Source organism: Trachemys scripta, chromosome 11, assembly GCF_013100865.1.
Source record: "Trachemys scripta elegans isolate TJP31775 chromosome 11, CAS_Tse_1.0, whole genome shotgun sequence".
Classification (NCBI taxonomy): Eukaryota; Metazoa; Chordata; order Testudines; family Emydidae; genus Trachemys; species Trachemys scripta.
In genome coordinates this window covers 11,174,023-11,200,650 of record NC_048308.1, presented here as the reverse complement: position 1 = coordinate 11,200,650, position 26,628 = coordinate 11,174,023, and the positions used below count along the sequence as shown (strand labels likewise).

General features: G+C 43.2%; 1 protein-coding gene across 1 annotated transcript in view; it reads left to right on the top strand.

Moving 5' to 3' along the window:
• The window catches only part of MUC13 (mucin 13, cell surface associated), a 29,956-nt gene extending 4,088 nt beyond the window's left edge, over positions 1 to 25,868 (top strand). Inside the window, exons 3-13 of the mRNA XM_034786002.1 lie at positions 5,443 to 5,478; positions 6,459 to 6,494; positions 7,799 to 7,921; positions 9,723 to 9,829; positions 12,453 to 12,511; positions 13,709 to 13,878; positions 16,404 to 16,529; positions 17,786 to 17,900; positions 22,119 to 22,262; positions 24,054 to 24,291; positions 25,762 to 25,868. Of these exons, the coding sequence (XP_034641893.1) occupies positions 5,443 to 5,478; positions 6,459 to 6,494; positions 7,799 to 7,921; positions 9,723 to 9,829; positions 12,453 to 12,511; positions 13,709 to 13,878; positions 16,404 to 16,529; positions 17,786 to 17,900; positions 22,119 to 22,262; positions 24,054 to 24,291; positions 25,762 to 25,812 (1,205 nt within the window). The 3' untranslated portion in view covers positions 25,813 to 25,868. The remainder of the gene's footprint in view (positions 1 to 5,442; positions 5,479 to 6,458; positions 6,495 to 7,798; positions 7,922 to 9,722; positions 9,830 to 12,452; positions 12,512 to 13,708; positions 13,879 to 16,403; positions 16,530 to 17,785; positions 17,901 to 22,118; positions 22,263 to 24,053; positions 24,292 to 25,761) is intronic.
• The last annotated feature ends 760 nt before the right edge of the window (positions 25,869 to 26,628 follow it).

The following is a 26,628-nucleotide window of genomic DNA, read 5'->3' as shown; positions in this document are numbered from 1 at the left end:
GTTCATTCTTTTACAGGAGATGCCTCTGCTACACCATCTGCATCTGCTACTACAGGTAAGAGGTTCAATGGAATGGAAGTGACATCATACATACAAAAACTGTGTTGCAAAGTCAAGCACTGAAAGGTTAGGAAATGCCAGGATTAAGGCTGTCTGTGTTATAGGGTTGCCAACTTTCTAATTGCACAAAACCAAAAACCTCTGCCCTCACTGACTCCATCCCCCTCCCTCCGTCACTCACTCTCCCACACCCTCCATAACTTTCATTGGGCTGGGGTAGGAGGTTGGGGTGCGGAAGGGGGTGCAGACTCCAGGAGGGGGCTCAGGGCTGGGATAGGGTATTGGGGTACGGGCTCTGAGAGGAGGGGGTGCAGAAGTGGCTTCCAACCTCAGGCAGCGGGTTGGGGTGTGGGATGGCATTCTGACCTGGGGCATTGCCTGGCTCTACGGGGAAAACACTGACACAGACTAGTCACAAAGTGTTGTCAAATGAAAAAGGAAACAAACTTTCTAAAGAAAAAAAAACAGGTTTTTCCTCCAATCTCTCTCAGTTATTGCCATCTTGTAGCTACTGCAGCTTACAAGTTTATGATGTGGCCCTCTTGTGCATATGCATTACAATACAGTCTTTGTTACATGATCACTAATATTTTTTCCATAAGACCTTGGCCTCACATTCCCAGAGCGGGTCCATCACGTGCACTTAGTATCAAGACTGTGTAGTGAATGAGATTGTTATCTGTAGGACCCACATTTGTTTACAGGCCTCTTTGGGCCTCATTAGAAAGGATGGTCATGTGGTTAAAATGGTTGAATTAGCCTCCTGGAGAATTGAATTCTATCCCTGCCTCTACTACAGAGTTCTTATGTGATGCTGGTCAAGTCCCTTAATCCAAAATTTTTTTACTGATGTCTGCTAATTGTGTGTGCCTTATTTTATAGGTCATATTTGCAGAAATGCACTCACCTGCTGGATCCCGGGGGCGCTGACCTCGGGCAGCTCCCTGCAAGTGGCGACCTGTCCCAGTTACTCCTAGGTGGAGGCATGGCAGGCAGCTCTGCGTACTGCCTCCGCCCGCTGGCGCCGCTCTCACAGCTCCCAATGGCTTCAGTTCCTGGCCAATGAGCGCTGCAGAGCCAGCACTTGGGGTGGGGTGGTGGCAGTGCGCAGAGCCATCCCGTCCCGCACCCCAACCCCCAAACCTGCACTCCCTCCCAGAACCTGCACCCCACACCCTATCCTACGCCCCAACCTCCAGCCCCGCACTCCTCCTGCGCCCAAACTCCCTCCCTCTTAGTTAACCGGCATTTTTCATATACCAGCACCCCCTATTCCCCCAACATGCTGGATAAAACAGCTTTTACTGTGTGTATGCACACACACACATTATGAAGAGTCCACACAGTAGATAGTGAATTTTAACATTAGTCCTGGATTTAATTCATGCTGACCAATGGTTTTGGTAATCCATGTCTAAAATATGGTTATTTGATTTGCACGCTACCAGTGGTCACATTAACATAACAAACCGACAAGGACATCACATCCCCAGTTGCTAAAAAGTTAGAACTAACAAGAGCAGGGGTGAAAGTGAGCTGGTACGGGCCGGTACTCCGTACCGGTAAGAACCCGCACTGGCCCATACCCAGCCCACATTAAAGCGCTTTAATGTCCCTGCCCCTTTTGTCTCCCCTTTCCCTGCCCCTTTTGTCTCCTTTTGTCTCCTATGGAACCTACCGGCAGGGCTGCTGATGGGGCGAAGGGGCACCAACGTTAAAGCAATGGTCCTTTGCTGTGGCAGCGCTTTAAGGGTGGTTCTTTGCTGCAGCAGTGCTTTAAGAATTCATTAAAGCACTTTAATGTCGGTGTCCCTTCTCCCCGTCGGCAGCCCTGCCGGTAGGGTCCGTACCGGCAGGGCCGCCGACGAGGGGCGGGAAACGGGTAGCAACGTTAAAGCGCTGTGGCAGCGCTTTAAGGATGGTCCTTTGCTGACGGCTGGGGGGTGCGCAAAGAGAGCAGCTGCCCTGGGGCCGGCGATTTAAAAGGGCCCGGGAATCTGGACACTGCTGCCGCTACCACAGCAGTGGTATCCGGAGTTCCAGGCCCTTTAAATCAGCACGGGAGCCCCAGGCGGCATGGGCCAAGGGCTGGCTGGGGGATGCTAATTGTGGATAAGAAACAATAGTGCCAGTAATGTAACTGTGCTAAGCTAATATCAATAGCTGGTGATATTAGAAGGGTTTTGGTTACATAACGGATCGTCAATTTCAAATATACATTTAAAATAGTTTCAAGTACGCTTGCCCCTGAATCCCCTGACAGTTTTTATGGTTTTACAATCACATTTTCCTAGATCTTTTCTCTCCCCCATTGCTGTGAAAGACTCACACAAAAACAAAGAGGGGAAACTGATGCATTTATACCGGCGAAAGAGTGAAAATGACTGTATACAAAGTGCAGTCCCAAGTGAACAAACAAACCAAAACAAGAACTGAAGAAAAACTTATATTTCCCCCTCTGATCATCATCATCATCATCAGCGTAAGTGCAGTGTGCCCAGCCAGTTGATACCATTGTCATCAGCCTGGTGAAGAGCCAGTAGCCCCTGCTGAAGTAAGTCAGCAGGCAATCATCAAGGATATGCGACATAGTCTGAAGTTGACCACATCTACATAGTGGGTCATTAGAAAAACCCCATTTAAAGAGATTGGCCACACAATTGCCCTGTCCTGTTTGGAACCAGTTCAAGGATGACCACAGGTGCCATGGCAAGTGAAAACCTGGTGGATGGATGGTTCAGTTGGTGATGAGAACATGATTGACGGTGGTTGTTGCTGATGACTCATCACACCAAGCGAATTCCATCCTCATATGGCATAAGAGACCATAAAGGGCATCTAGAAGGCAGGCGAACTGGAGCGTGGTTGAAGAGGCCTGAGTACAATGGCAAGTTGCTGTTCTCATGGATCTTAGCCAGGAACATGAGTAGGGTGACCAGATGTCCTGATTTTATTGGGACAGTCCCGATTTTGGGGGCTTTTTCTTATATAGGCACCAATTACCCCCCACCCCCGTCCCGATTTTTCACACTTGCTATCTGGTCACCCTAAGCATGATGGAAGCCCCCTCACAGCGAATGTGCTTTGTTACTAAGTATTGGCAGCCACAGCAACGGAGTTGCACATAAAATGCCGGTAACAATGTGCATAGCTTTGTTAAGCTCTACGTCAACCAGCCCCGTGTGAGACGAGCAACACCAGACAGGAGCGCATTACTCTGCTGTTGAATCGCAGAGGGCAAGGACTGAGGTTCTAAGTATCTGGGCGCTTGCACCCCAGATTGAGCTGGCCAGTTTTCTGAGCAAGTTGTTCTAACGACTAACTTTGGCTGCTGTCTTCCAGTGGTTGCAGTACGTCAGTGATCTATCCAATATGACGCCGAGGTAAACCGGGTTTGAGTAGTGCTGCAGGCATTGGCCGTTTAAAAAAGTATTTAACTCATGGCTTGGACTTGCATTATGCAGATGAAATATGATAGAAACCATCTTGGGAAAGCTTGGCTGCAGGAGCCATGTACTACAATCGTCTGCCGTGAGCTTCATATCATTCGGGACTTGGTCAGTTTCTGAGAAGGACTGAGCTCGATAGCTGCCGCAGATGTTCTCGGCATAGATAAGCTTGCACGAGAGTGTTGCTGGCAAGTCATTGATAAACACATTGAACAGTATTGGTGAAAGAACTGAACCTTGAGGACTGTTAATCTGACATTTCCAGGATCTGCAACAGTTGCCCATATGTCCTCTGAACTGCCGATTTTGGAGGAAGAGCTCTAAAACTTCAACCACCCAAAGCAGGGCAACTCGAAAGAGTTTACACAGAAGGCCTCTGCGCCAAACCGTGTCATAAGCGGTGGTCAAATCCAGGAAGACTGTTCCTGTCTTTAGTTTTTGTTGAAAACCATTTTTGATCAAGTTGGTCAAGGCCAAGACTTGATCACAGGTACTATGGCCTTTCCTGAACCCGGCCTGCTCAACCTGCAAGACAGCGTCTACCTATGGAGCGATTCATTGGAGGATCAAACACTGGATCAGCGTTCTTGTCGCACTCCCCATCAGTACCCGGCCCAGGCTGGGAAAGCTAACGATCCAACCATCAGACCAAATTCAGTAACAAGTCTTGATCACATGCCGTCTGACTCTGATCCCAATGTATCCTCTTCTGGTCACTTTCAGAAACAATCAAGTTAGCATTCCATGTAACAATAGTAAGAGGGTGGGAGTGGGGAGTAAGACACCAATATTATTTTTAAATGTACAATGTCTCTTTGCTGGTTGGTGGCTATCAGATGGAATTTGTATCTTTAGAGATTTTTTTTTCCTTTTTTCCTCTTTCAGCAAATATCACTTGACACCTTCAAATTCAACAGTTGGAGAGAATATAATATATACTTTAAAAAGTATATTAATTTGTAGTGTCCATGGTAGAATTTGTAATGTTCATGTAGCATTTGGATAATTTTATTTTATATTCCAACCTCACTTTTAACACCCATTCCCACTGGAGTTTTGCCTTCGACTTTTGGGGTTGCCTACAAAGGGAAGCTTAATTTGGATTAAGTCAGGCGATGAATTTAAGGCAGAATATCTGTTTCTAATGAACTCCATGTGTGGCTGCTCTTATTCTGAATTAGCTTAATCCGCTTGGGAAGTGGATTAAGCTTCCCAAGTGGATTAAGTTTATTCAGAATAAAGCATTCTTTTTCTGGAAGCTAATCAGGGATGGCTATTTCAGAATAACTCCCTGTGTAGACAAGGCCTTCAATGCCAGCAAAATCAAGCCTTAAATCAGCATATATTTGCCAGACTGTTCTAGTAGGATTTGCATTTTAAGATTGATTTAATCACTTTTCTACATCATTGTACCATACCTTCCCCTCCTGTGCCAGATAGAAAGAAATGGAAGGAGTAAGGGCCAGATTATCAAAGGTATTTGGGTACCTAAAGATGCAAATAGGCCCCTAGTGGGGTTTTCAGGTGTGTAGAGCCTAAATCCCATTGAAATAAAAGCATTTTTAAAAATCCCATCAGGCGTCTATAGGCAGCTAAACTCTTTGTAAATCTGGAGCAGAGAGTTTACTTGGTGCCTAGACTATATACTGATGCCCTGTACAGGGGTGAATTCATCCTTGGTGCTGACAGTCTAGTTTTGTTCCCACCAATTAACCCTGGTGGTTTCATATTCAGCCTATATGGAATTAAACTTATTTTCCGTGGTAACATTTGAAACAGTGATGTGACCAATGGACAAGGACAGCACATCTCCCAGTTGCTAAGGAGTTAAAATTGCCATGTCATCTATTTGCTTTTGCAAAGTTCAGACCCGATGGCGTTTATACATTTACCATTTCCTTGTATTCTAAGATTTTGTTTCCTTTTTTCATAGGAACTAACTCTTCCACAGCTCCCCCAGTGACAACAAGTAGGCATGGAGAAATGGGAGGGATTGATCACTTAGGGGAGTAAAAGCACCTGACCCAAACAAGATGCTGTGGGGAAATAATTAGAATTAATAAATAATGATAATATAATTCTGAGCAGCCAGTTCAGTAGCTGGTGATATTAGAGGGACACTGCTAACTGGGAAGTTAGTAATTTACAAAAAGGAATTCAAAGTCATTTCAAGTCCTACACCAGACCCTAAGCTCCTCAGCCAAATTCTGGGGTTTTACAATTACATTTTCCTCTCCCTCATTGCCATGTGAGACCCACACAACCAAGAGAGGAAGCAGTGAAACTGACTATGCACAAAGTGTTCCTCTCTCCCTTTGCCATGGAGAAGACCAACACAGACAATACAGGAAACCAATGAAGGCCCTGCAAAGACTTACGCACTTGCTTAACTTTAATCATGTAACTAGTCCCATTGCATTTATTTGGGACTATTCATATACTTAAAGTGAAGCAAGTGCATAACCTTTGCAGGATCTGGGCCTGGTTGGCTATACTGGGCAACAGGTGACACTTACCTGACATAAAGAAAACAAATATCTTCCAAACCAGTAAAACTTTAAATTGCTCCCATACTCTACCATGTATACTTGATTATTCCTCCCCGTCCCCGCAAAAATATAATAGACTAAACCCCCATTGGTGTGATTTGGTGTCACTCTCACAATGGAGTTACACTGACTTACTCCAAGGATCAATTTAACCCAATATGTAAATGTGTACTGTAGGGTAAATGTCACATATTAGCACGTTGAAGGTTTACAGCAAATGGACAAGTACCTCACAACTCCCAGCAAGTTGAAATATAATAGACTGTGGGCCCAAAACTTGGTGCACAAATGCATGGGACTTCAATGACACGTAATGGCAGGATCAGGTCCTGTGTCTATATAAATTTACCAGAATGTTGCAGTGGTGTTTGCATTTTAAGAATTGTTCAATCTTTTTCAGAACTACCCGTTACGACAGCACCCCCAGCTACAACAGGTAAGGAGGGTACCAAGAGGAATGGGATACATGTGAGGTTAGCAGTAAAGCTGCAAAGATACTTACTCTCCCCTTATTCTAGCAAACTCCCATAAGTTTCAATGGGAGTTTTGCTTGTGTAAAGACTGGATGGGTTTGGGAGCTTTATCTTTCACGAGTGAATGAAAAAGAACTATTTTCACTCTGAGCAAATATATGTCTTTCTAATAAATGCCTTAGGCCATCAGAAGGCATTAAGGGCTCATTCCTTCAAGTTGCTGAGCATTCTGGCCCCAGTCCAGCAAATCACTTCTCCGTGTGCTTGAAGTTTATGCATGTGTTTATATGTTTTGCTGCATCAGAGCTGAGTGGTCTGCACCTGTAAGGATCTAACCTATAGCAATTAGGATTGAGACAAATAAATACTTTGAGATTATCTTGTGATCTCCAAATACACCCCTAGCATGTCTGAATTTGGAGATCACTAGATAATATTCTACTACCAATTATATACCATGTTACATGTTCAGAGTTCGAGACGTACATCAGGTAACTGATATATCTGTGATGTGGTCTTATTATACAGTTGGTTCTCTTATCCACATTGTACTGATAGTGAAAGTGAGACATGAAAGAGGCTTGTTTTCCACGAGAAGTTTTTGCATCATTTGTCTAGGGCCAGTGCAGCTCCACGAGTGCTAGCAACAGTAGAAGCACTAGGATAAGAGAGTGAAATGATAGTAAAATGTCTGTTCCGGTGCTGGATGCACAATGTAAAAAATCCTACGGTACATACAGCCAATGAGAATAAATAATTTTTCCCAGGGCAACTCATGAGTCCTTTTTGGCCTTGTTTGCTTAGAGGAAAACTTTCAGGTTTAGAGTTGATTGCATATCATGAGTCATCTGTGGCCTCCCTGTTGCATGCTGGGCCAGATCCTCAGTTGCTGTAAACAGGCATAGCTCCATGGAAGTCAATGGGGTGGAGAGATAGCTCAGTGGTTTGAGCATTGGCCTGCTAAATCCAAGGTTGTGAGTTCACTCCTTGAGGGGGCCACTTAGGGGTTTGGGGCAAAATCAGTAGTGAAGGCAGGGGACTGGACTGGACTTGATAACCTCTTGGGGTCCTTTCCAGCTCTATGAGATAGGTAATATCTCCAGATATATATATTCTACACCATCTGAGGATTTGGCTTACCGTCATACAGAATGTTTAAGTGTTTGAATCTTCTTGAGGCATGAATAGTTTAATAGGAGGAAAACTAAAAGTTTCCATCCTCCTGGTCTAGTGCATTGTTCAGCTGTGTCAATATCTTTCCTCTTAGAAGCACCTCTGCCCTGTGCAAAGAAACCATGTCGTAGCAGTGCTAAGTGTGTTAACCTACATCCAGGTTATACGTGCGTGTGCCTGGACGAATACTACTACACAACATTAGGATGTCAGGAAGGTGAGTTGGGGGTGATCCGTTTTCTGAATCCACTGCACAGACAGTGGTGCATTTTCTATACTCATTCTAATTTTCTCAGTGAAAATGTACATGGTCTGGGCAAGTCTCCTCCACTCTGACCCACGCTGAGTAGTACTTTACTCTGCAACTAGTTCCCATTGGGTTGACCTATTTTATCTCCTGAAACATTATTGAAACAAAAGGATTAAACACACTAGAAAAAATTGCACTCCCACAGCGCTAAGGGTGTGGATTAAATTGTGTGAAAAGCAGACAGAAATCCTAGGGTAAGTAGAAGCTAATATTTATGGCCAAGGTTGTAAAAAAGCAGGTGCCCAAAATAGGCTTCCAAAAAAATGGCCTGATTTTCCCAACTGGGTGAGCACCCACCGAGTCCTGTGGAAGTGGGACTGCATAGGAGCTGCTGGGTGCTCAGCATTTGGGGAAATTAGGCCTCTTAGGTGCCTAAGGGCCGGCTTTTCAAAGTTATTTAGGTGTCTAGAGGTGCAGATTGGCACCAAGCAGGTTAGGCACCTAACACCCATGAGTTCAATCATTAGACACCTTTGGGCACCTCTATACCTTTGAAAATCTGCCCCAAAATCCATATGTCATAGAATCATAGGACTGGAGGGGACCTCAAGAGGTCATCTAATTCAGTGCCCTGCACTCATGGCAGGACTAAGTATTATCTAGACCATCCCTGACAGGTGTTTGTCTAACCTGCTCTTGAAAATTTCCAATGATGGAGATTCCACAACCTCCCTAGGCAATTTATTCCAGTGCTTAACCACCCTGACAATTGGAAAGTTTTTCCTAATGTCCAAACTAAACCTACCCTGCTGCAAATTAAGCCCATTGCTTCGTGTCCTATCCTCGGAGGATAAGGTTAATTTTTCTCCCTCCTCCTTACACCTTTTATGTACTTGAAAAATGTCCCCTCTGAGTCTTCTCTTCCCTCTCTGTCCTCTCTTCTCCAGATTAAACAAACCCAGTTTTTTTCAATCTTCCCTCATAGGTCATGTTTTCTAGACCGTTAATCATTTTTGTTGCTCTTCTCTGGACTTTCTCCAATTTGTCCACATCTTTCCTGAAATGTGGTGCCCAGAATTGGACACAATACTCCAGCTGAGGAGTAATCAGCACGGAGTAGAGCGGAAGAATGACTTCTTGTGTCTTGCTTACAACACTCCTGCTAATACATCCCAGAAGGATGTTTGCTTTTTTGGCAACAGTGTTACACTGTTCACTCATATTTAGCTTTTGATCCACTATCCAGATCATTTTGCATTTTAATCCTATCCTCCAAAGCATTTTCAACCGCTCCCAGCTTGGTATCCTCTGCAAACTTTATAAGTGTACTCTCTGTGCCATTATCTAATTCATTGATGAAAATATTGAATAGAACCGGACCCAGAACTGATCCCTGGGGGATCCCATGTCGACACCTAGGCACCCATTTATGAAAATCTTGGCTTATGCCATTAAATGCTATAATACTTAGACATATCCTGCTTTTGTTTGCATTTAGCCATACTCATAGTTTAACATTATTTTGGTAGAAGAACTACATCAGTTTTTCTTCCCTCCGTGCCCACTGATAGCAGGGTTTAGCCCTTTGTTGATAAGAGTTGGTTAAATGAATACTTATCCCTTCCTGTCTCCTCCAATAGAAGAAAATTAGCAAATATGGATCCTATGTAGAGCTGCTTCCTATCTCTAAAACATGGATAACCCAACATTGTAACCCTGTTTATTACAAATGCAGTGTAATGAATTAATGTCTCTGATTTATTTTTAGGGAAAGTATTCCCTGGACAGTTTACACTGAAAATAACGTATACCGACAGCATGGCAAATGAAAACACTCCGGAGTATGGGGATTTATACAGAAATATCACAGATTTTGTGAGTCATTTAAAATTTTTTTTCCATATATATTTAATCTTGAGATTCTGCTTCCTGGAATGAGATATGTGCAGGAAGATATGGGGCCTCAAAGTGGAGTCTCGATCAGCATAACTAACACCCTCCCGTATCTCTGTCACGGGATATGCTACGTAAGTCTAGACTCCTTTACATGACAGCCAAATTCTACCCTCAGATATGTACACACATCATTCCTACTGAAGTCAGTGGAAGTTGCATGTACGTGTCGGAGATCAGAATTTGCCCTAATTTGCTTACTCGCTTCCCTTATGAAAAAGTCCCATAGAATGTAAAACAAACAGACCCTATGACAGAGTGCTGTCCCTTTAAGAGCAAGGCAGGTTGGAAACCCTCTCCAAGGTATTAAATAAGAGTTGGTGCAGGGAATGCAGTCTGGGGGCAGGCGGTGGTGCAGAAAGGGCCTAGAGGCGGATAAGAAACTGAGTTTGGCAGTATAGGTTGTGCCTGAAGTATTGTTCCCTTTCTTTCATAGATAAGAAACCAAGATTTGGCCTTGTATAGTAGAGCTGGCCAACAAATGGGATTTCTGTCCCACAGGGAATTCCAAGTGTGCAAGATTTTGTTTTGTTCCAAATCGGATCAAAACGTCGAACTTCAGAATTTCCCATGAAAGGGAAAATTCCCATTTGGGAACATATCAATGCTGCTGGCATCTGTCCCCTTGCACTGCTCCTTCCTCCTGGCTGACTTAAGGTGGCAGAGAGTGGGAGGGAGAAACCCCCAGACTGGCGACAGGAGGAAGTCTGAGGTGGAGAGGGAACCCCCCTGGCTGATAGAAGGGAAAAATCCACCACCACCTCCATTTTTTTCCATTGCAACTTTTATAGAAATCAACATATTCCTGCAAAACATTTAAAATTTTTGACAAAATAGCATTTTCTGCTGGAAAACTGTTCAACTGGAAATTTTCTGACCAGCTCTATTGTATACCTCAGATCTGTACTATTTTAAAGCTCTGGGAACCTGTATCCTAGGGCTTCTGTATCTGCACCCTTTTTTAAATTCAAATGTTTCTACAAGGAGGGTGGACGAATACATATTTATTTTCTTATTACAAATTCTGTACTTTTTGTGAAGCCTCATGCCTTGATTGGAATAACATGTACATCATAGTAAACATGATCCTACTCAGTGATAACTATTTGAACATCTGAAGAAGTGAGGTTTTTACCCACGAAAGTTTATGCTCCAATACTTCTGTTAGTCTTAAAGGTGCCACAGGACCCTCTGTTGCTTTTTATTTGAACATCATCAGCAGGTTCGAGACAGTCATTCTCATTCATAAGAGTAAAAGTGGGTTACAGTTTTATACAGGAAAAAGTATTCCTACCATATGACCATAAGTAAAGGCCAACATTTTCAGACATTGGTGCTTAAAGTTTAGATGTCTAAATATGGATTTAGGCACCTACATAAGAGTCCTAATTTCTGTTCCATAAGTAGATGAATAGTATGAATGAGGGGAATGTTAAACACCATGTGCAGTTGTATAAACGTTGAATGAAGTCTTGGAACATCTTTCCTGGGGAAGTGGGATATACTGGGTGATTATACTAGTGTTCTTTAATGGACTATGATGATAGATTTGCTCATCATAAGAGTTGCTTCTTGGTGCCCCACGTGGCACTGATTGGTGAAGGGAAGGGAGATCTTCCCCTCCTGCTAAGAAGCCTCCTGTGCGAGGAGGTCTAGGAACAGAAGCCACTATGAGTTTCCCATTGTGGGATTTCCCCTGGGTACTTCAGCCAGGGGGATGGAATCTGTGTATGAGTGTGCCCGCACACACACATCCTTCTGCCATAAGAAGGGAGCTCAGCCACTAAACCTCCTGGAGCCACATGAATATCTGTCATCTGCTGGAGGAACAGGAACATCTCCTGGGCTCACTATCCTGCACATGCTCTCTAGCTGTGAACCTCCATTGGACCTTTGCTACCAACGATTCCTCCATTATCCAGTGCTTCTGGGAAACCTCCCCCTACCTTACGTGGTGGGGGGAAGCTCCAGTGCACATGGTCGGGGGCTGGATGGGGCGGAGGTGGAGGCACAGAAAAGTTACCACTGCTTCAGACTCCACTAACCATTCACTGCTTGCCAAGGGGGCAGGGAGGGAAATGATGTTCATCCTGAACCCACCCCCTGGCTCCGTCCCTGATCTGCTTCCTCACCATGGATATCAGAGGCCCAAGGATGCCCCTCCATAGTGTCGTGGGGAACAGGGTTTTGGTTCCGCCGGGGTGGCTGAGTCCCCCTCGCCCTCTGTCCAAGCTGGATGAGGAAGACCTGTGCACAGAGGCATCTCTTTAAGTGTGAAGCCTGGGAGGATGGTGCCCCCTACAGTGTCTGTATGTAGTGGTCATTTATTATTATACTCATAATTGTATGGCCCATTCCGGCATTCGTTGTTTAGGCCGACCTCTCTTAGGAGTCAATAGGAATTTGCCTGGACATGGCCTGGGGAGCTCTGGGCCTTTAATTTCCCTAACTGGCTCTGAGAGAGATGAACCCCGCACATTTTCCTTGGCTATTTTGTTCTGTGGTCTTACAAAGGTATAAACCAAATTCATTTTATCTTTCATAGTTCAACACAACTTTCAGAAATGAGACAGACTATGAACAGACGGTAATAGAGAATGTAAAGTAAGTTCAGCAGCTCCTCTGTGTGTGTGTGTGTGTGTGTGTGTGTGTGTGATCTCTCTCTGTGTACATAGCATAGACACAGAACGCATAGCTCACATTGCTTTCTTAGTTTGCCCCAGCTTATATACTGTCAATCCTCATTTAATCAAATGAGATGAGCAATGTGAAATGAACTCAACTAAACGAGGTTTCAGATCAGTGAGGACTTCTTGCTTTTGGGAATGTGGCGCACTTTGGAACATGCACATTTTAACATCAGAAGTTTCAGATTCATCCTGTGTGTAGGGTGAGCTGAGACAATGTCCTACATATCCCTTGATGCACAGCAGAACTCCCTCTAGTAACAATGGGAGTTTCGCAAAAATATGAGAGTAGAATATGGTATTGATGTGGTACGTAAATTTTTAGGGCCAGATTCCAAGAACCTTACTTATGCTGAGTAGCACTTTACTCCATGGGTATTCCCACTGATAATAGCCAATGGAGTAAGACAAATATGGCATAAGACCCTGTTCATCATGAATATAGGTATCAGAATCTGGCCCTTAGTAAAGTTACTATTGTATTCAGCAGCATTAAGAGGGAAAAATATTTTGGGGCACATTTAGGACCACTCTGACTTCAGCCTTTTACTTATTTGTTCATGTACATATGCACTTAACACAATATGCAAAAATTACTTGGTCAATTGTACACCCATGTTATTTGAAAATCTGGCTCTTGAAAGTGTAATGATTAGGGTTAAGAGTGAAAACCTCATTACAACAGGGACTGGATGCCTCAAGATGTTACTAAGTAGGATAGAGCATCTTCAACCTCTTGGTTACCAGATGACATGAGATCCAGGTTGGTGCAAATAACCAGTATTCAGTGAATTTGTGATCTCAGTCTAATTTCTAGTGAGCAAATGACCATTTCATAAAATCCAGTTGCAACTCATTTGGCATTCATTGGCACACTTGTTGGCAGAGCAGAGACTAAAGAATGGGATGTGGAGACTGAATTATCTTCACCCCCTCAAGATGTTATCACTGGGTGAGAACCAAGAGGCACTGCACAGTGGTATAATGTGTCTGTGGGCAAATCTGCTCTCGCTGCCTATGATATGCCTGTTTGATTGATTACAAAAATCTGTTGTTAAAGTAAATGTGGTGTTTATGGTACTTTCTACAATTACACTAGATATTTATTTTTCAGACAAAGTTCAGCAAAATCTAAAATACAGAGTAAAGCGGAGACCAGTGAAACTATTGTGACACTAAGGAACATGTTTACAGTGACCACAGAATTAACCCCTGAAAATGTTACTAACCTCATAAAAGACGCAATGAAGGACAATTCCAATTTCAATACTGCTAGCTATCAAGGTAAGTACTACACTAAGAACACTGGCTGAGATTTTCCAAGACAATGAGGACAAAGCTCTTAGAAACATACCCTCCATTAATTTTAATGAGTTATGTCTAAATCCCCTAATCTACTTTGAAAACTCAACCATTCATTGTAACTTCTTGTCTTTTTGAGACACAGACAATGTTATATTTGTATTTGGGAATAGAAGAGAAATATTCATTTCCAAAATGAATCTTTTTCTAAATGTTACAGGTTATGTAGCTAATGCGAGTATTATTTTTTATTGTTTGTATTATCACAGCACCTAGTCATGGACCTGGAACCTATTGTACCAGGTGCAGGACAAATACATAATAAAAATATAGTCCCTCCCTTTAGATAGGACAAAAATAAAATAAATATGACGCCTGTGTTTCTGGCAAATGAGGAAGAAACTTCTTTATTGTCTGATTATTCATAACTGTCCAGTAGGGCGTTTCTTACCTCATCCTCTGAAGCATCAGGTATTGGCCACATTTAGGCAAGCATCCCTATTTAGGAAAATATTTAAGTAAATGCTTAACTTAAGCATGTGCTTAAGTGTTTTCTTGAATAGGGGTGGATTAAGCACATGCTTGAGCACTTTCCTGAACTGGGGCCACAGTGACCAGGTACCGGACTAGATGTCTCACCAGTGTAATCCAGTATGGAAATTCTTATGTTACTAAAACAACCAACACTTGCAGGAAAAATGCATTAATGCTTAGAGCTGAACATCTTTTGTTACGTTTTGCACATTCTCTACTATTTCCTGCAAAAGTATCATTAATTAAAAATAAGCAGAAGCTGGGACCAGTCAAAAAATGTTGACATTTTTCAAGGAAAAACAGGGACAAGATTATTTTTGCTAAAATTTTCATGAAAAATCTTCACATTTTTAACCAGCTCTGGCAAAAATAAATCTTGCACACCAATGCCCTGATCCTGCACTGAGCTCCATGCAAATGGAGACCTGTATCCATGCAGGATAGGAGTAGGACTTTAGGGCTCATTTGTATGGATGCCAAATCCTTTTGTCCTTAGCCAGTAAAGCACTAATGCATATGTTTAACTTTAAGCACATGAATAATTCCATTGAGTTCAGTGCAACTACTTTTGTGCTTTATTGCCTTGCTAAAACAAAGCCAGCATATTTACCCAGTAATATTATTCACATGCTTAAAGTTAAGCATGTGCTTAAGTTCTTTGCTAGATCAAGGTCAGTTCACTGAGCACCTTGCAGGATTAAGCCCATAGTTAGGAACTGAGATGAATCTTTTGTTGAAAATTTGGGGGAGGGCTCAGAGGCTGACCTAGTATGTGACTCAATTTTGCCTGAATTACAATAGATTTGAACTCCTTGTGAGTCATGGTGGATTAAGATTGCTTTGTAAAACTGAATCTTTAAAATCTACAGCTCAGTCACTTCTATTTATAGTCAATTATTAAATAATTTAAGATGCCTAATTATCTTCTCAAGAAGATTCCTTCTGTGCACAGGGTGCCTGAGCACTAGCAGTGCGGCAAGTTTGATTTATGAAGTTTGAGTCGGACAGAATATTTTATGCTAGTCCTTTTTTATGAGGCTGTAATATTCTAAATAGAAAAATTAAACTAAGATGTACGTAGTAATTATTAGTGCCATTTACTCATTTTTCATCACTTACAGCTGTGCAAATCAAACAACGCCATAGCTTTTGAAACCAACTTTAAACAAAATCCTGAGAGATTTATTTTCAGAGTATCATTTTGAGGTTTATTTCCCTGAATCAATTTTAAATAATATAGAAATATAAAAATTGCTCTGCTAGTTCAGACAATCAAGTGAACCTAATGCAGCATGCTGTCTTTGCGTGGTCAGTACCAAATGTCTCAGAAAAAGGTAGAAGAAACTACATAGTGGAAATTACTGAATAACCCATCCAAAGGGGAAGTTTCTTCTAACCCCAATCAATTATAGATCTCCTCCCCTAGTCTGAGCTTCTATCCCAATTTCAAGTGATATATAAATTGAACACTGTATGACATATTAAATATAACCCCAGATCCTGCAAATACTTAGATGTATGCTCACCTTTACATCCATCAATAGTCTCCACTAAAGAGCAACTCCCCGTATGGAGGGCAGGGGGTGGAATGCTTTTTTTAAAAAGGGGTTAAGGGAAGAAATTTTCACAGAGCTCTTTGCTAAAGTACGGGCAGAACATCACTCTTTCTGGATGGCATTGAGGAAGGGTTAGGCTGCTGGGAGGCAGATCAGGCCTGTTGTAGGCAGGGAGAGATGAGAGATCAGCACCTGTGATGGGAATGGTTCAGTTGCTTGGCAGGTCACCAATACTATAAGGGTTAATTCAAGGTGACGGGGGTATTTGTACCCTACATATACCTTAAAACTGAATTCAGAAATACTAACTATAATACATAGGTTATTAAGCAGGCACACTGCTTCGTATTAAAGGCTACCGCTAACTATAGATTTTACTTTATGATCAGTCTTTGAAATATTTAATTTTGTTTTTAGCACTTTCCCAATGTGACATTTATCAGTGTGATGAGGCAACTACTACTTGCAAGGAAAATGATGGAATAACGTGTGAATGTAAACCAGGATTTTCTAAGAAGAACCCACGAGACAAAAGCTGTTTAGGTGAGAACTTTGTGACCATTATAAGCTCTTATCATGGGTTGTGCTTTCCCCTCCCTACCTTCATTCCTTCTTGGTTGCACTGTGTCAGCACCATTGGGGAAAAAAAGGGATTTTCTCAGGTACTGAGTATCTGCAGCTCTGAAAATTGGGCACTGCAGCCCTGATGAAACAGTGGCCTTAAGCATGTGCTTAACTTTAATCCCAAGTAATTCCATTCCAATTTAGCAAAGCTCTTAAGCACATGAGTAATTTAAAACATATGCGTATTATGATTGAAATCACAGTATTGGCGGCACAGAGCCAGCTGAGTATTGGGTAGACAATCTACTCTCCTTGCAAACCGTTCAGGAGTCAATCCACCATGACTGCTGGGCTTGAAAGAATCTGGAGCCTGACCGTGCATACCAATGGTTTACAAATAGCAGGTCTTTGTCATTTGACAGGACCTATTGAATAAAATATTGTCTCTTACCAGCACGCCTGTGGGACTCAGTATTATTATTTTCCCTAATAGTTCGCAGATTTTCTTGGGGCCTATGGTCCTCCTCAAACTGAGATTTGCCCATTGCCTTACCACGACCCAGAGCTAGCCAGCAGTCCAGCTACCCCTAATCCTCTTTCTAGGATTCTGCTGCCCGCTGGGCTTTAGGGGTGGTATTGTGACTGTGCCACACATGACAGCATTGCCAACCCTAAGCATTCAAAAATCACGAGGGGATTTCAGAAGATAAACAATTTGCGGTTCTTATTTGCCGTTTGGTTTTGGAGCCTTTACCAGACATTCACTTCATGTTTTCAAGCTTTTCTCCATAATCACGAGTACTAGAAACATGCTTTATTAGCTGAGATTTCTCATATAATTAACTGATTCCAAGAGCTGAGGCTTTGGGGAAAACACCAAGTCTTGCAAGAATTCATGATAAAATCACAAGAGTTGGCAAGGCTGCAGACTGGTGGGAACCAAGCAATGCTACTTTTTCTTCTGTTATTGTGCCTGTATTTGAGTTTCTTTTCTGTGTGTGTATTTCTATTAAAAGATCATTTTGTAGCCCTTAAGGACATAACACAGCACAGAGGCGAATCAGAATTCTGTGAGTTTATAAAGAGACAGGAAAAACCATGTGTGTTTTGCCACCTTCTTCTGTGTTAACTAAAAATGTAAATATTGCATATTGAAGTATTAAGCCTCTATATCAGAATATCCATTTTCAGACTTTCTTTAAAACAACTCTTTTTTTTCCCCATTGAAAATGTAGGTTGTGATAACACCTGTTCTAAAGAAAATCACATGCATTGTGTTACGGATAGCAACAGTGCCCCAGTTTGCCAATGTCTTCCTAATTTCCGAAACAAAGATGGAAACTGTGTGGAGTGAGTACTCAGCTACTTCCTTTGTTCTATCACGATAAGGCAACACGGTATTTAAAACAGGATGGCGTTGACAATATTGCTTTTAGAATCACAACCCTAAACTGCACAAATTAAATGACATTAAGTAAGCAACAAAGACTGAACTATAGTACTTCAAATTCATGGCAGAACTTCCATTGAGGTCCAGGGGAAGCACATGTGCTGACCAGTATAAGTCCTATGGTATTTTGCTTGGGTTTCCCTCTAGAGGTGCTTCCTCCAGGACAGGGTTGAAACTCATTACTGGAGTAGAGTGGGGAAGCTATACTACTACCCAGGCTGTACCTCTGGATAAACAGAGAACTTCCTCATTCTCTGTCAATCCAGCTGTTCCTATGACTGTTACATTCACCAGCAAAATTAATGCTGACACTAGCATAAGTTTTATTTCAAAATGGTAGCATTGGGATGAAAAGTGAGGAGTTGTCGGCACTCAGGTGCCCAAGGAAGACTATGACACACAAAGGCCAAGTTTTTCAGAAGTGGCTAGTGACTCTTGATTTTCATAGATGGGTGCTCAGCACGTTCTGAAAATCAGCCCCTTTTAAGGTGTATCAAGTAGGGNAAGAGTTTCTGATGTTTACTTATTGGAAAGATTTCCAGCAATGTTTTACTTGCAGAGCAGACCCTGCAATAGTAGAGTGAGCATTAGTAACATATGGAGATGCAAACACACCATGTTAACAACAACAAAAAGTTAGGAAAGGATGAGTTAAAAAGCATGAGCCCTGTAGCCATGTGGAGAGAAGCATCATAGACTTTAAGGCCAGAAGAAACCATTAGATCAGTGGTTCCCAAACTTGTTCCGCCGCATGTGCAGGGAAAGCCCCTGGCGGGCCGGGCCGGTTTGTTTACCTGCCGCGTCCGCAGGTTCGGCCGATCGCGGCTCCCAGTGGCCGCGGTTCGCTGCTCCAGGCCAATGGGAGCTGCTGGAAGCGGCGGCCAGTACGTCCCTCAGCCCGTGCCACTTCCAGCAGCTCCCATTGGCCTGGAGCAGCGAAGGATGATTACAGAACACAGGCTATCAAATTGCATCCAATTACGGCTACGTTGAGCCCAATAACTTGTGTTTGACTAAAGCACGTCTTTCAGAAAACCATCCAGTCTTGATCTGAAGGCATCAAGAGATGGAGAATCCACCACTTCCCTTGGTAGTTAATTTGTTTATTTGTTCCAGTGGTTAATCATCCTTCATGCCTTATTTCTAGTTTGAATTTGTCTAGCTTTAACTTCATCCACTGGTTCTCATCATCCCTTTCTCTGCTACATTAAAGTGCCATTTAGTACCCCATATTTTCTCCTCAGGAAGGTATTTATACACTATGATTAAGTCACCTCTTGATTGTCTTTTTGATAATTGAACAGATTGAGCTCCTTCATTCTTGTGGGTCTTATCTGCAAACTCTCCAATTTTTCAACATCTTACAGGATAGCAAAATACTGTTTTGAGAGAAATGTCCCCCTCATGCCTCTCAGGGGTTGTGCCTACAGTATCATCCTGTGTAGAGAGAAGTTTGCTGAAGAATTGACGCTTATGACTGTTTAATCACTGTGACTGGCTGGGGTCTAATTCAGTGCACGGTGCATTGTGTGTGAATGTTTCAACTCCTCTTACCCCCACCAATTGTATTCTTAAATTGGTATATGTTTAACCTGTGGATGTATTCAACTCTAAGACCTCAAAACCTTTGCATGTTTTGCCTGATTGTTTAGGGAAATGGCTAATAATAGTTTTAACACAGCACAGAAAAGCTGGCCAGGCATAAGCACAGTGTTATAAGAGGAAGAAATTTTTGACCCCGTTGAATGCTCTGCATGAATTTTGTTAAGAAGGCTTTTGGGTTCTTTCTTCTAATGCCTTTTCTAAAACAATTAAGAAAAACAATTGCTTCAAATATGCACAAATGCAACAGCAAGGTTATGAATTTAAAGACAATCTTGGGAAATTCTAACAATAACATTTAGAAGGCAACATCAACTCACCCACATACCTGATGGTGTCTATCAAAGATATACATTTAACAGACAAACTCATGATCCAAAATGCGACAGCACTACTAGTACTAAAGGTTGTGTGGGCAAAGTGATAGTCTCAATTACAGTCCCCTCCTCCCGCTATCTTCAGAGTAAACATTTGTACCCTCATTGCCTGGAGTGTAGCTGCACAGAGCTAAGTGATTGGATTTTAGTAGGCAACTGCATTAATAATGTGCAAGAGGAAATGGAATCCAGTTCACTCTCTCTGAGGGCACATCTCCACTACCGCTTACGTTGATCTAACTTATGTCACTCAGGGTGTGAAAAAGACACCTTCCTGAACAATGCAAGTTACAGCGACCTAAGCACTGTTCACACCAGCACTATGTTGGCAGGAGATGCTCTCCCACTGACATAGCTTCCGCCGCTCACGGAGATGGAGTAATTATGCCAACAGGAGGGCACTCTCCCATCGGCATAGAGTGTCTTCACCAGATGCACTACAGGGGCGCAGCTGTGCCAATGTAGCACTTCTAGTGTAGATCTGCCCTTAGTTGTGCTGACTCTGCAGGAGTAAAGAGCAATGAAAAGTTATTTTACTCACCAAAGTTAGCAAATAAGTTTCTGATTACTCTATCTTAAAGCAGAAACTGAAGCTGCAGCATTATGGAGGTGTGCAAACGTATTTTGCTTAATTGCATGTGGATTTAAAAAAAACCCTCCGCACTATAGATGCAGAAAAACCATAGCTGCAGCACTATGGCATTGGGCAGGTGGTTTTTATTATTCCACGGTGCTTCAGGCAATTACACAACTAAAAGCGTCAGAAAAATGTCATCCTAAGCAAGTGTAAAGGAGAACTTCCCTACTGACATTTTCCCCCCAAATTGATCAACGCAATGATTCTTGACTGAGGAGTTTATAGTGTCTTCACAAACTTTAATCTACACAACAGCCCTATGAGGTCAGGAAGTGGTATGAGCCCCATTTTCTAGAAAGTCAGTTGAGGCAGTGTGTGTTTAAATGATTTGCCCAAGGTCATATAAGAAGTCTGTAGCAGAGCTGGGAATTAAACCCAGGCCGACTGGCTCATACTTGCACCACAAGCCCATCATTCCTCTCCTGTGAAGAGATAAAAATTTAAACGTTCAGAGCTGACCTAGTTGGAACTTTCCTTCATGCCCCCCCCCCAAAAAAAAACAATTGAACGAAAACATTTTTTTAATGATTTGTAATTACCAGTATTTGGGGGCGGGGGGGAGATGATAGCTGTAGAAAAACAGGGCTTTTTTGTTTTGTTTTCACAAACAAAATTTGGAAAATAGCAGCCAGTCAGAAGAAAAAATTCAGTTTTACCAAAGTGGGTATTTTTTCCCAACCTTCCATAATTTGTAACTGTACAAAGGGATTTTGTCCAACTTTCCAAAAACTCCAGGCTTTCACTGAGAGCAAACAGGTGACATTTCAGCTCAAAAAGAAAATATGTCAGAGAGGCACAAGCAAGTGTCAATAGGAGGTCGCAATAGAGGTTAATTTGCAACCTTAGGCCCTGAGCCTGCACTGGGATCTGCTGGTATGGAACATGTGCTGAGGACCATTTACTTCAAGAGAATTTTTCACCCATGCAAGGGTCTTTACTAGCAGAGCCTAATGCAGGAGCAGGAGTTTGCTGATGGCAAGTCTAACCCACAGGTGAGTTAAAGAGTCTCCCCCTCCCCTATGCAGATCCACAGAGGACACGAGTTGTTATAATCCCTACCTGTACAGGTTTGGCTCTTTAGTTCGTGCTGTAGTCGCTTATACTTTTAGCTCTGGAGGTTCCTAGTTCAATCCCCAGTGTGTTGGCCAAGATAAGATGGCCGATGTCATGTAAGTGGGGGCTGATCCAGGGTTCAAACTGCTATGGGCCTCAGATGCTTTGAATGAGCTTCCTTTGAGCTGAGAAAGTATGTAACCCACTGGTGAGTTGGTGTTGTGGGGTCTCCCTCTGCAGATTCACAGCGGATATGAGGTGCTACAGTTCTCCCTGAGCTTTAGCTCAAACTATAGCAGCTTATGCTTTTAGCTCTGAAGCAGACTGGTTCAATCCATGATGGTGGCCATCTCATAAGCACTGCCCCAAGAGTAATAGCATGAAAGACAGATATGTTTTGATGGTACAGAATCTATTTTACTCCAGAATATATTCTTGTTGTAGTAAAGGAGAGGTTCCCTTGTATACCATGTTTGCTATGAATATTTAATCTCTCTCTTTCCAGATTCCTTGTTGATCCTTATCATTGTGGCTGTCCTGTGTGGGGCTCTTATCCTGGGCTTAATTGCAGGACTCGTTGTCACTTCAGTGAGGTACAAATAGTTGCTTGCTAGGCACTTGAACACAAAGGAGGTTGCTAAGCTCTACGGAATGGGCTAGTTTCAAAAAGAGGGGCCAGATTTTTAAAGCTGCCAATGCAATTGTCTATGTGGGACACATCAGTACCACCATTTTGCATGAAAGTTAGGTATTTGTCCCTGTAAACGTGTCACTCTAATAGTTTGTCATGAGAAATGTGTGCTCACATTGTTGAGAATCTGGCCCTGGGTGTCTGTTTCCAAAATATGCAGATATGGCTGAAATGTACCTGCTTAAAACCTCGAAATTCATATCTCCTCCCCAACCCACAGCCTGAAGGGAGGTCAGACTCCACCCCCTGAGCCCAGGGACAGACTATGGAGCTCAATTCAGCACCTCTGTGGCCTTCCTTGGCCACGTGGGTTGCCCCCTATCCAAGTTTTCCCAGAATCATCCCTTTTTTGAAGTAGCTGTCATGGAAAATCTGTAAGTCTTCTTGGGACAGTAAAAGTCCTGGGTTTTGTCAGAAAGTTTCTCAGGGATGGGGGCTGCATCTGCACTGAGCCCCAGTGGGCAGCCAGGGCTGGCCGGTGGGAAGCCAATGAGGGTGAGCTACAGAAGGCGGGACAGGACTGGCTTCACGGGCAACTCATGGTTGAGGGACAGGGAGTGGCAATAACAAGAAAGCTGGTGTGCTGCAGGGCCAGCCTGTCTTTAAGCCAACCCGCCAGGTAGACGACAGGGGACCAACCTGGGGTGTCCAGCAGCAGGGGCTGGGGTCATGGGGCTCAGAGCAGCAGAAGGTGGGGGCATAGCCTGAGTGTTTGAGGCTGCAGGAAGAAGAGGGGCTGGGCTGGGCTGGGCCTGGCTTGGGGGCTGCAGGTCCCTCACCCTAGCATGGGTGGCAGAGGGAGGTGGTACCTCCTGCACTGCGCCATGGCATGATAGTGGGGTAGTTGGGTCTCTGGCATACTAACTAATAGGCCTGTTGCAGTTTTCTGTACCTCAGAGGTGGCAACCCCATCAGCCACTACTCCAGCCTACAGGCTGGAATGGCAACAGCTGTCTCTGCATCTTTTATGTGGGGCTCCCAGCCACCAGATCTGCCTAAGCTTAGACCCAATGGTCCCTTTCTTCAGCCCAGCTCCCTGTGCACTGGCCTATTCTGAATTGCCATGGAGCCTATGAACCTGCCAAGCAGGAGATATGGAGGCCACTCATGCATAGTCACTCTACCCTTGCCCACTCCTGGAGGAGTACAATGTGGCATTTGCAGGGTGGAGGACATTCCAAGAGTGGGTGGATTTCACCAACATGGCTTTAAGCGATTGGGTGTGTATGCAAGATATGCATTTGTGCACACAATCAGCAATTCTACATGCATATTTTGCATATACAGCTTCTTGATTGCATGTATGAAAGTAGCTTTTGTAATGGGTATAAATTAACATACTAGTTTCTTATTTGCATACACAGTTACAAGTGCAATTCGTGTTGTGTCAGGGAGAATTCCCTCTTCCTATGACAATATAGAAAGGAGTTTCTCTGATCTCTGCCCCTCCTGGCACCTTAAACCATATTTGTAATAAGAAGTTTGGGGGCTTGCTTTATAAACTGCCCTGTCTGGCCTTTGTAACAAGTGATATCATAGCACACAGCCCGTGCACCAATAATTACTCTCATTGCATATTTCAAAAAGGGGGACAAGAGAGTGTGAAAAATAAGAAAGGAGTGGGGGGTTAGATGGATCAAGATACATCTAAAAAGTTAAGCCTTGGAAAAGATAATTTTCTGTTTCATTAAAGAGCAAATAAAAGCCAAAGAAGTCCAGAGAAGAGGCATTTGCTGACAGAGGACTATTCAAATAAAAGAGACACACCTGGACATATTTCTGCCATCAACTCTGCTGCAAATGAGAAAATCTTTCCCAGAATCCAGACTAGCAATGCTGCTCAAGTCAACCGAGGGTTTGAGATAAGCAACCCTTATGAGATGGGACCACCAACAAGGAAACTTCCTGAGAGGGATTATGATGATGATGAGGTAGGTGATTCATACATGACTAATTGAATGGTATATTTTAACCCTAGTAATGTAGGGAAAGTGTGAGATCCTCACCTCTACTCCAGTCCCTGTATAGTGGGTAAAAGGGATGGAGTGGTGGATCTGAAAGCCCTTGATCGAGCCCTGGGAACATACCCCATCACAGGAGCTGGAGAAGACAGCTGTAGGCTGCCTTCTGAGGACCCCTTTAAAAGCCCTGGTGCCTTTGTGCTGTGGGTAGAGCTTCAGTGATGGGAAAGGGTGTCGGGGGGAGGGCACAGCATGCAGGGCTGCTGCCCAAGGAGGCTGCTGAAACTTAAACAAGCTCTCAGAACTGTCTAATTTATACTGGGGGCCACTCCAGCCCCCAACTCCAACCCCCCAGAGCAGCCCAGGGTTTGGAGGGCATGAAGGGGGCTTAAAGGGCCGTAAGAGGCATAGCAGAGAACCTCACCAGGGGAGCCCAACAAGCACAGACGTGTTATGCTAGAGGGTGTTTTCTGACACGTTGGGATGCACTGTCTGGATTTTATTCAGAAGCATTTTGGCTCTTTATACTGAGCGATAGAACTGCTCTGCACCGTGGCACTTGGTGGTGCAGTTTTAAACACATTAAGAACATAGCGATCAATAAAAGTCATGTGCTGTATTCTGCGTGCATCCCATAAATAACCCATCAGTAGTACAGGCAGATGTGTAATTTCAGAGTCTCTATGCTTTGTGTGTCATTTCCCCCCCTCCCCCAATAATTTGTATCGAATGTTAATTTTCCCAGGTTTTAGATTTTTTCCATCAGATTCAATTTCATTTGGAGCCTTGCAATCCTTGAACATTTTTACACACACACACACACACACACACACACACACACACACACACACACACACACACACACACCACCCCTCCCTTTTAGGGGGGAAATATTTTTTAACTGTTTGGCGTCCCAATTTTGCAGTCCTGGCTTAGGGAAAACACCCACGTGAAGTGACTGGGAGTTTTCTCTGGATACAGGGTGCAGAATCGGACCTTGAATATTCAAAGCCTTTTAAAAAAGTATTTTAGATCCACCTCAGTAAGGCCCTGATACAGCAAACTGTCCCTATTTAGTAAAGAACTTGCACAAGGGCTTTAATTTTAAGCACATGCTTGTGCTGAATTGAGGCCTTCTCCCTGAATCTGAGAAACATGGTAAGTTTTACATTGTGTAATATACAAAAACTGTTGATAAAAAGTATCTAATTACTTCAGGTAACAATCCCTTGATCTGATTTAGCCAAATAGTGATTTTGTCAGACTTTCCTAGCTTGTCAAGAATATTAACTTTTCACTTATCTTGAAAAATAATTGCCCCAAAACTCTCTGTTTTCCATCAAAGCTCAAGTTAGGCTGGGGAAGGGCTACTTCAGTAGAACATATGAACACTGAACTGTATTTTCTGTCCCATCAACGTGTTCATATTGCTTTTTCTAGTATGAAATGTCATCAAGGGGTGATGGCTTCAGGCTTCAGCGCAAATACTGAATTTAAGCAGAACAAGAGACCGGCAGCTTGAAGAGATAGGAGAGCCATGACAACAGACCATGTAGATGGGTTCTGCAGCTTCCTCACCTAGCAGAGGATTTCGGTTGGGTGGCAATTAAAATGCTTAAAATGACTACAAATTCTGCAGACGACTTTTTAAATGAAGACGACAATCTGAAGGAGACCTCTGTATAACTAATCTGCTTAAATAAGTGAAAATTAAAGTGGGGACGAGATGTATTTAAGGACCCTATGGGCGTGTCCATCACAGATTGTGTGTACACAAGATTTTTTCAGGAAGCCTCTCACCAATGCAGCTCTAGCAGTGGCAGCAGTGGTGGGACAGCTAGCATATACAGGGCACCAGCATTTTAACCACCATGTTGTCTAACCCTGTTCAGAGAAGGTCCAGATGACATGATGATGACAGCCATCTGTGCTGGTCTGCACCAGCACTCTTGCCATTGCTACCATGGGCAAAGATGTGTTAACATCATGGAAAACTGCCACACAAAAAAAGTAGTGTGAGTCCAGGCTACAAAGAACAGTCTCCCAGATTTCATACTGCTTTGGGTTCCAAATAGATAGCGCTGTCTTGGGAACATTCAAACAGACGAGCTCCAATCTCAACTGGAGCCCCTAAGTGTTACTATAAAACAAAAAATAAAAGATCTGGTTTCAGATTCCAGCTCTTGCTTGCCACATCCCCTTCATGTTGGAAGGTCTTCAGTTCCATGAGACCCAGATCGAGGCCAGAGTCTGGTGGCCAGAGCCAGGGCTTTGGTTTGAACCCCTTTACACTTCCCTCCTCATACA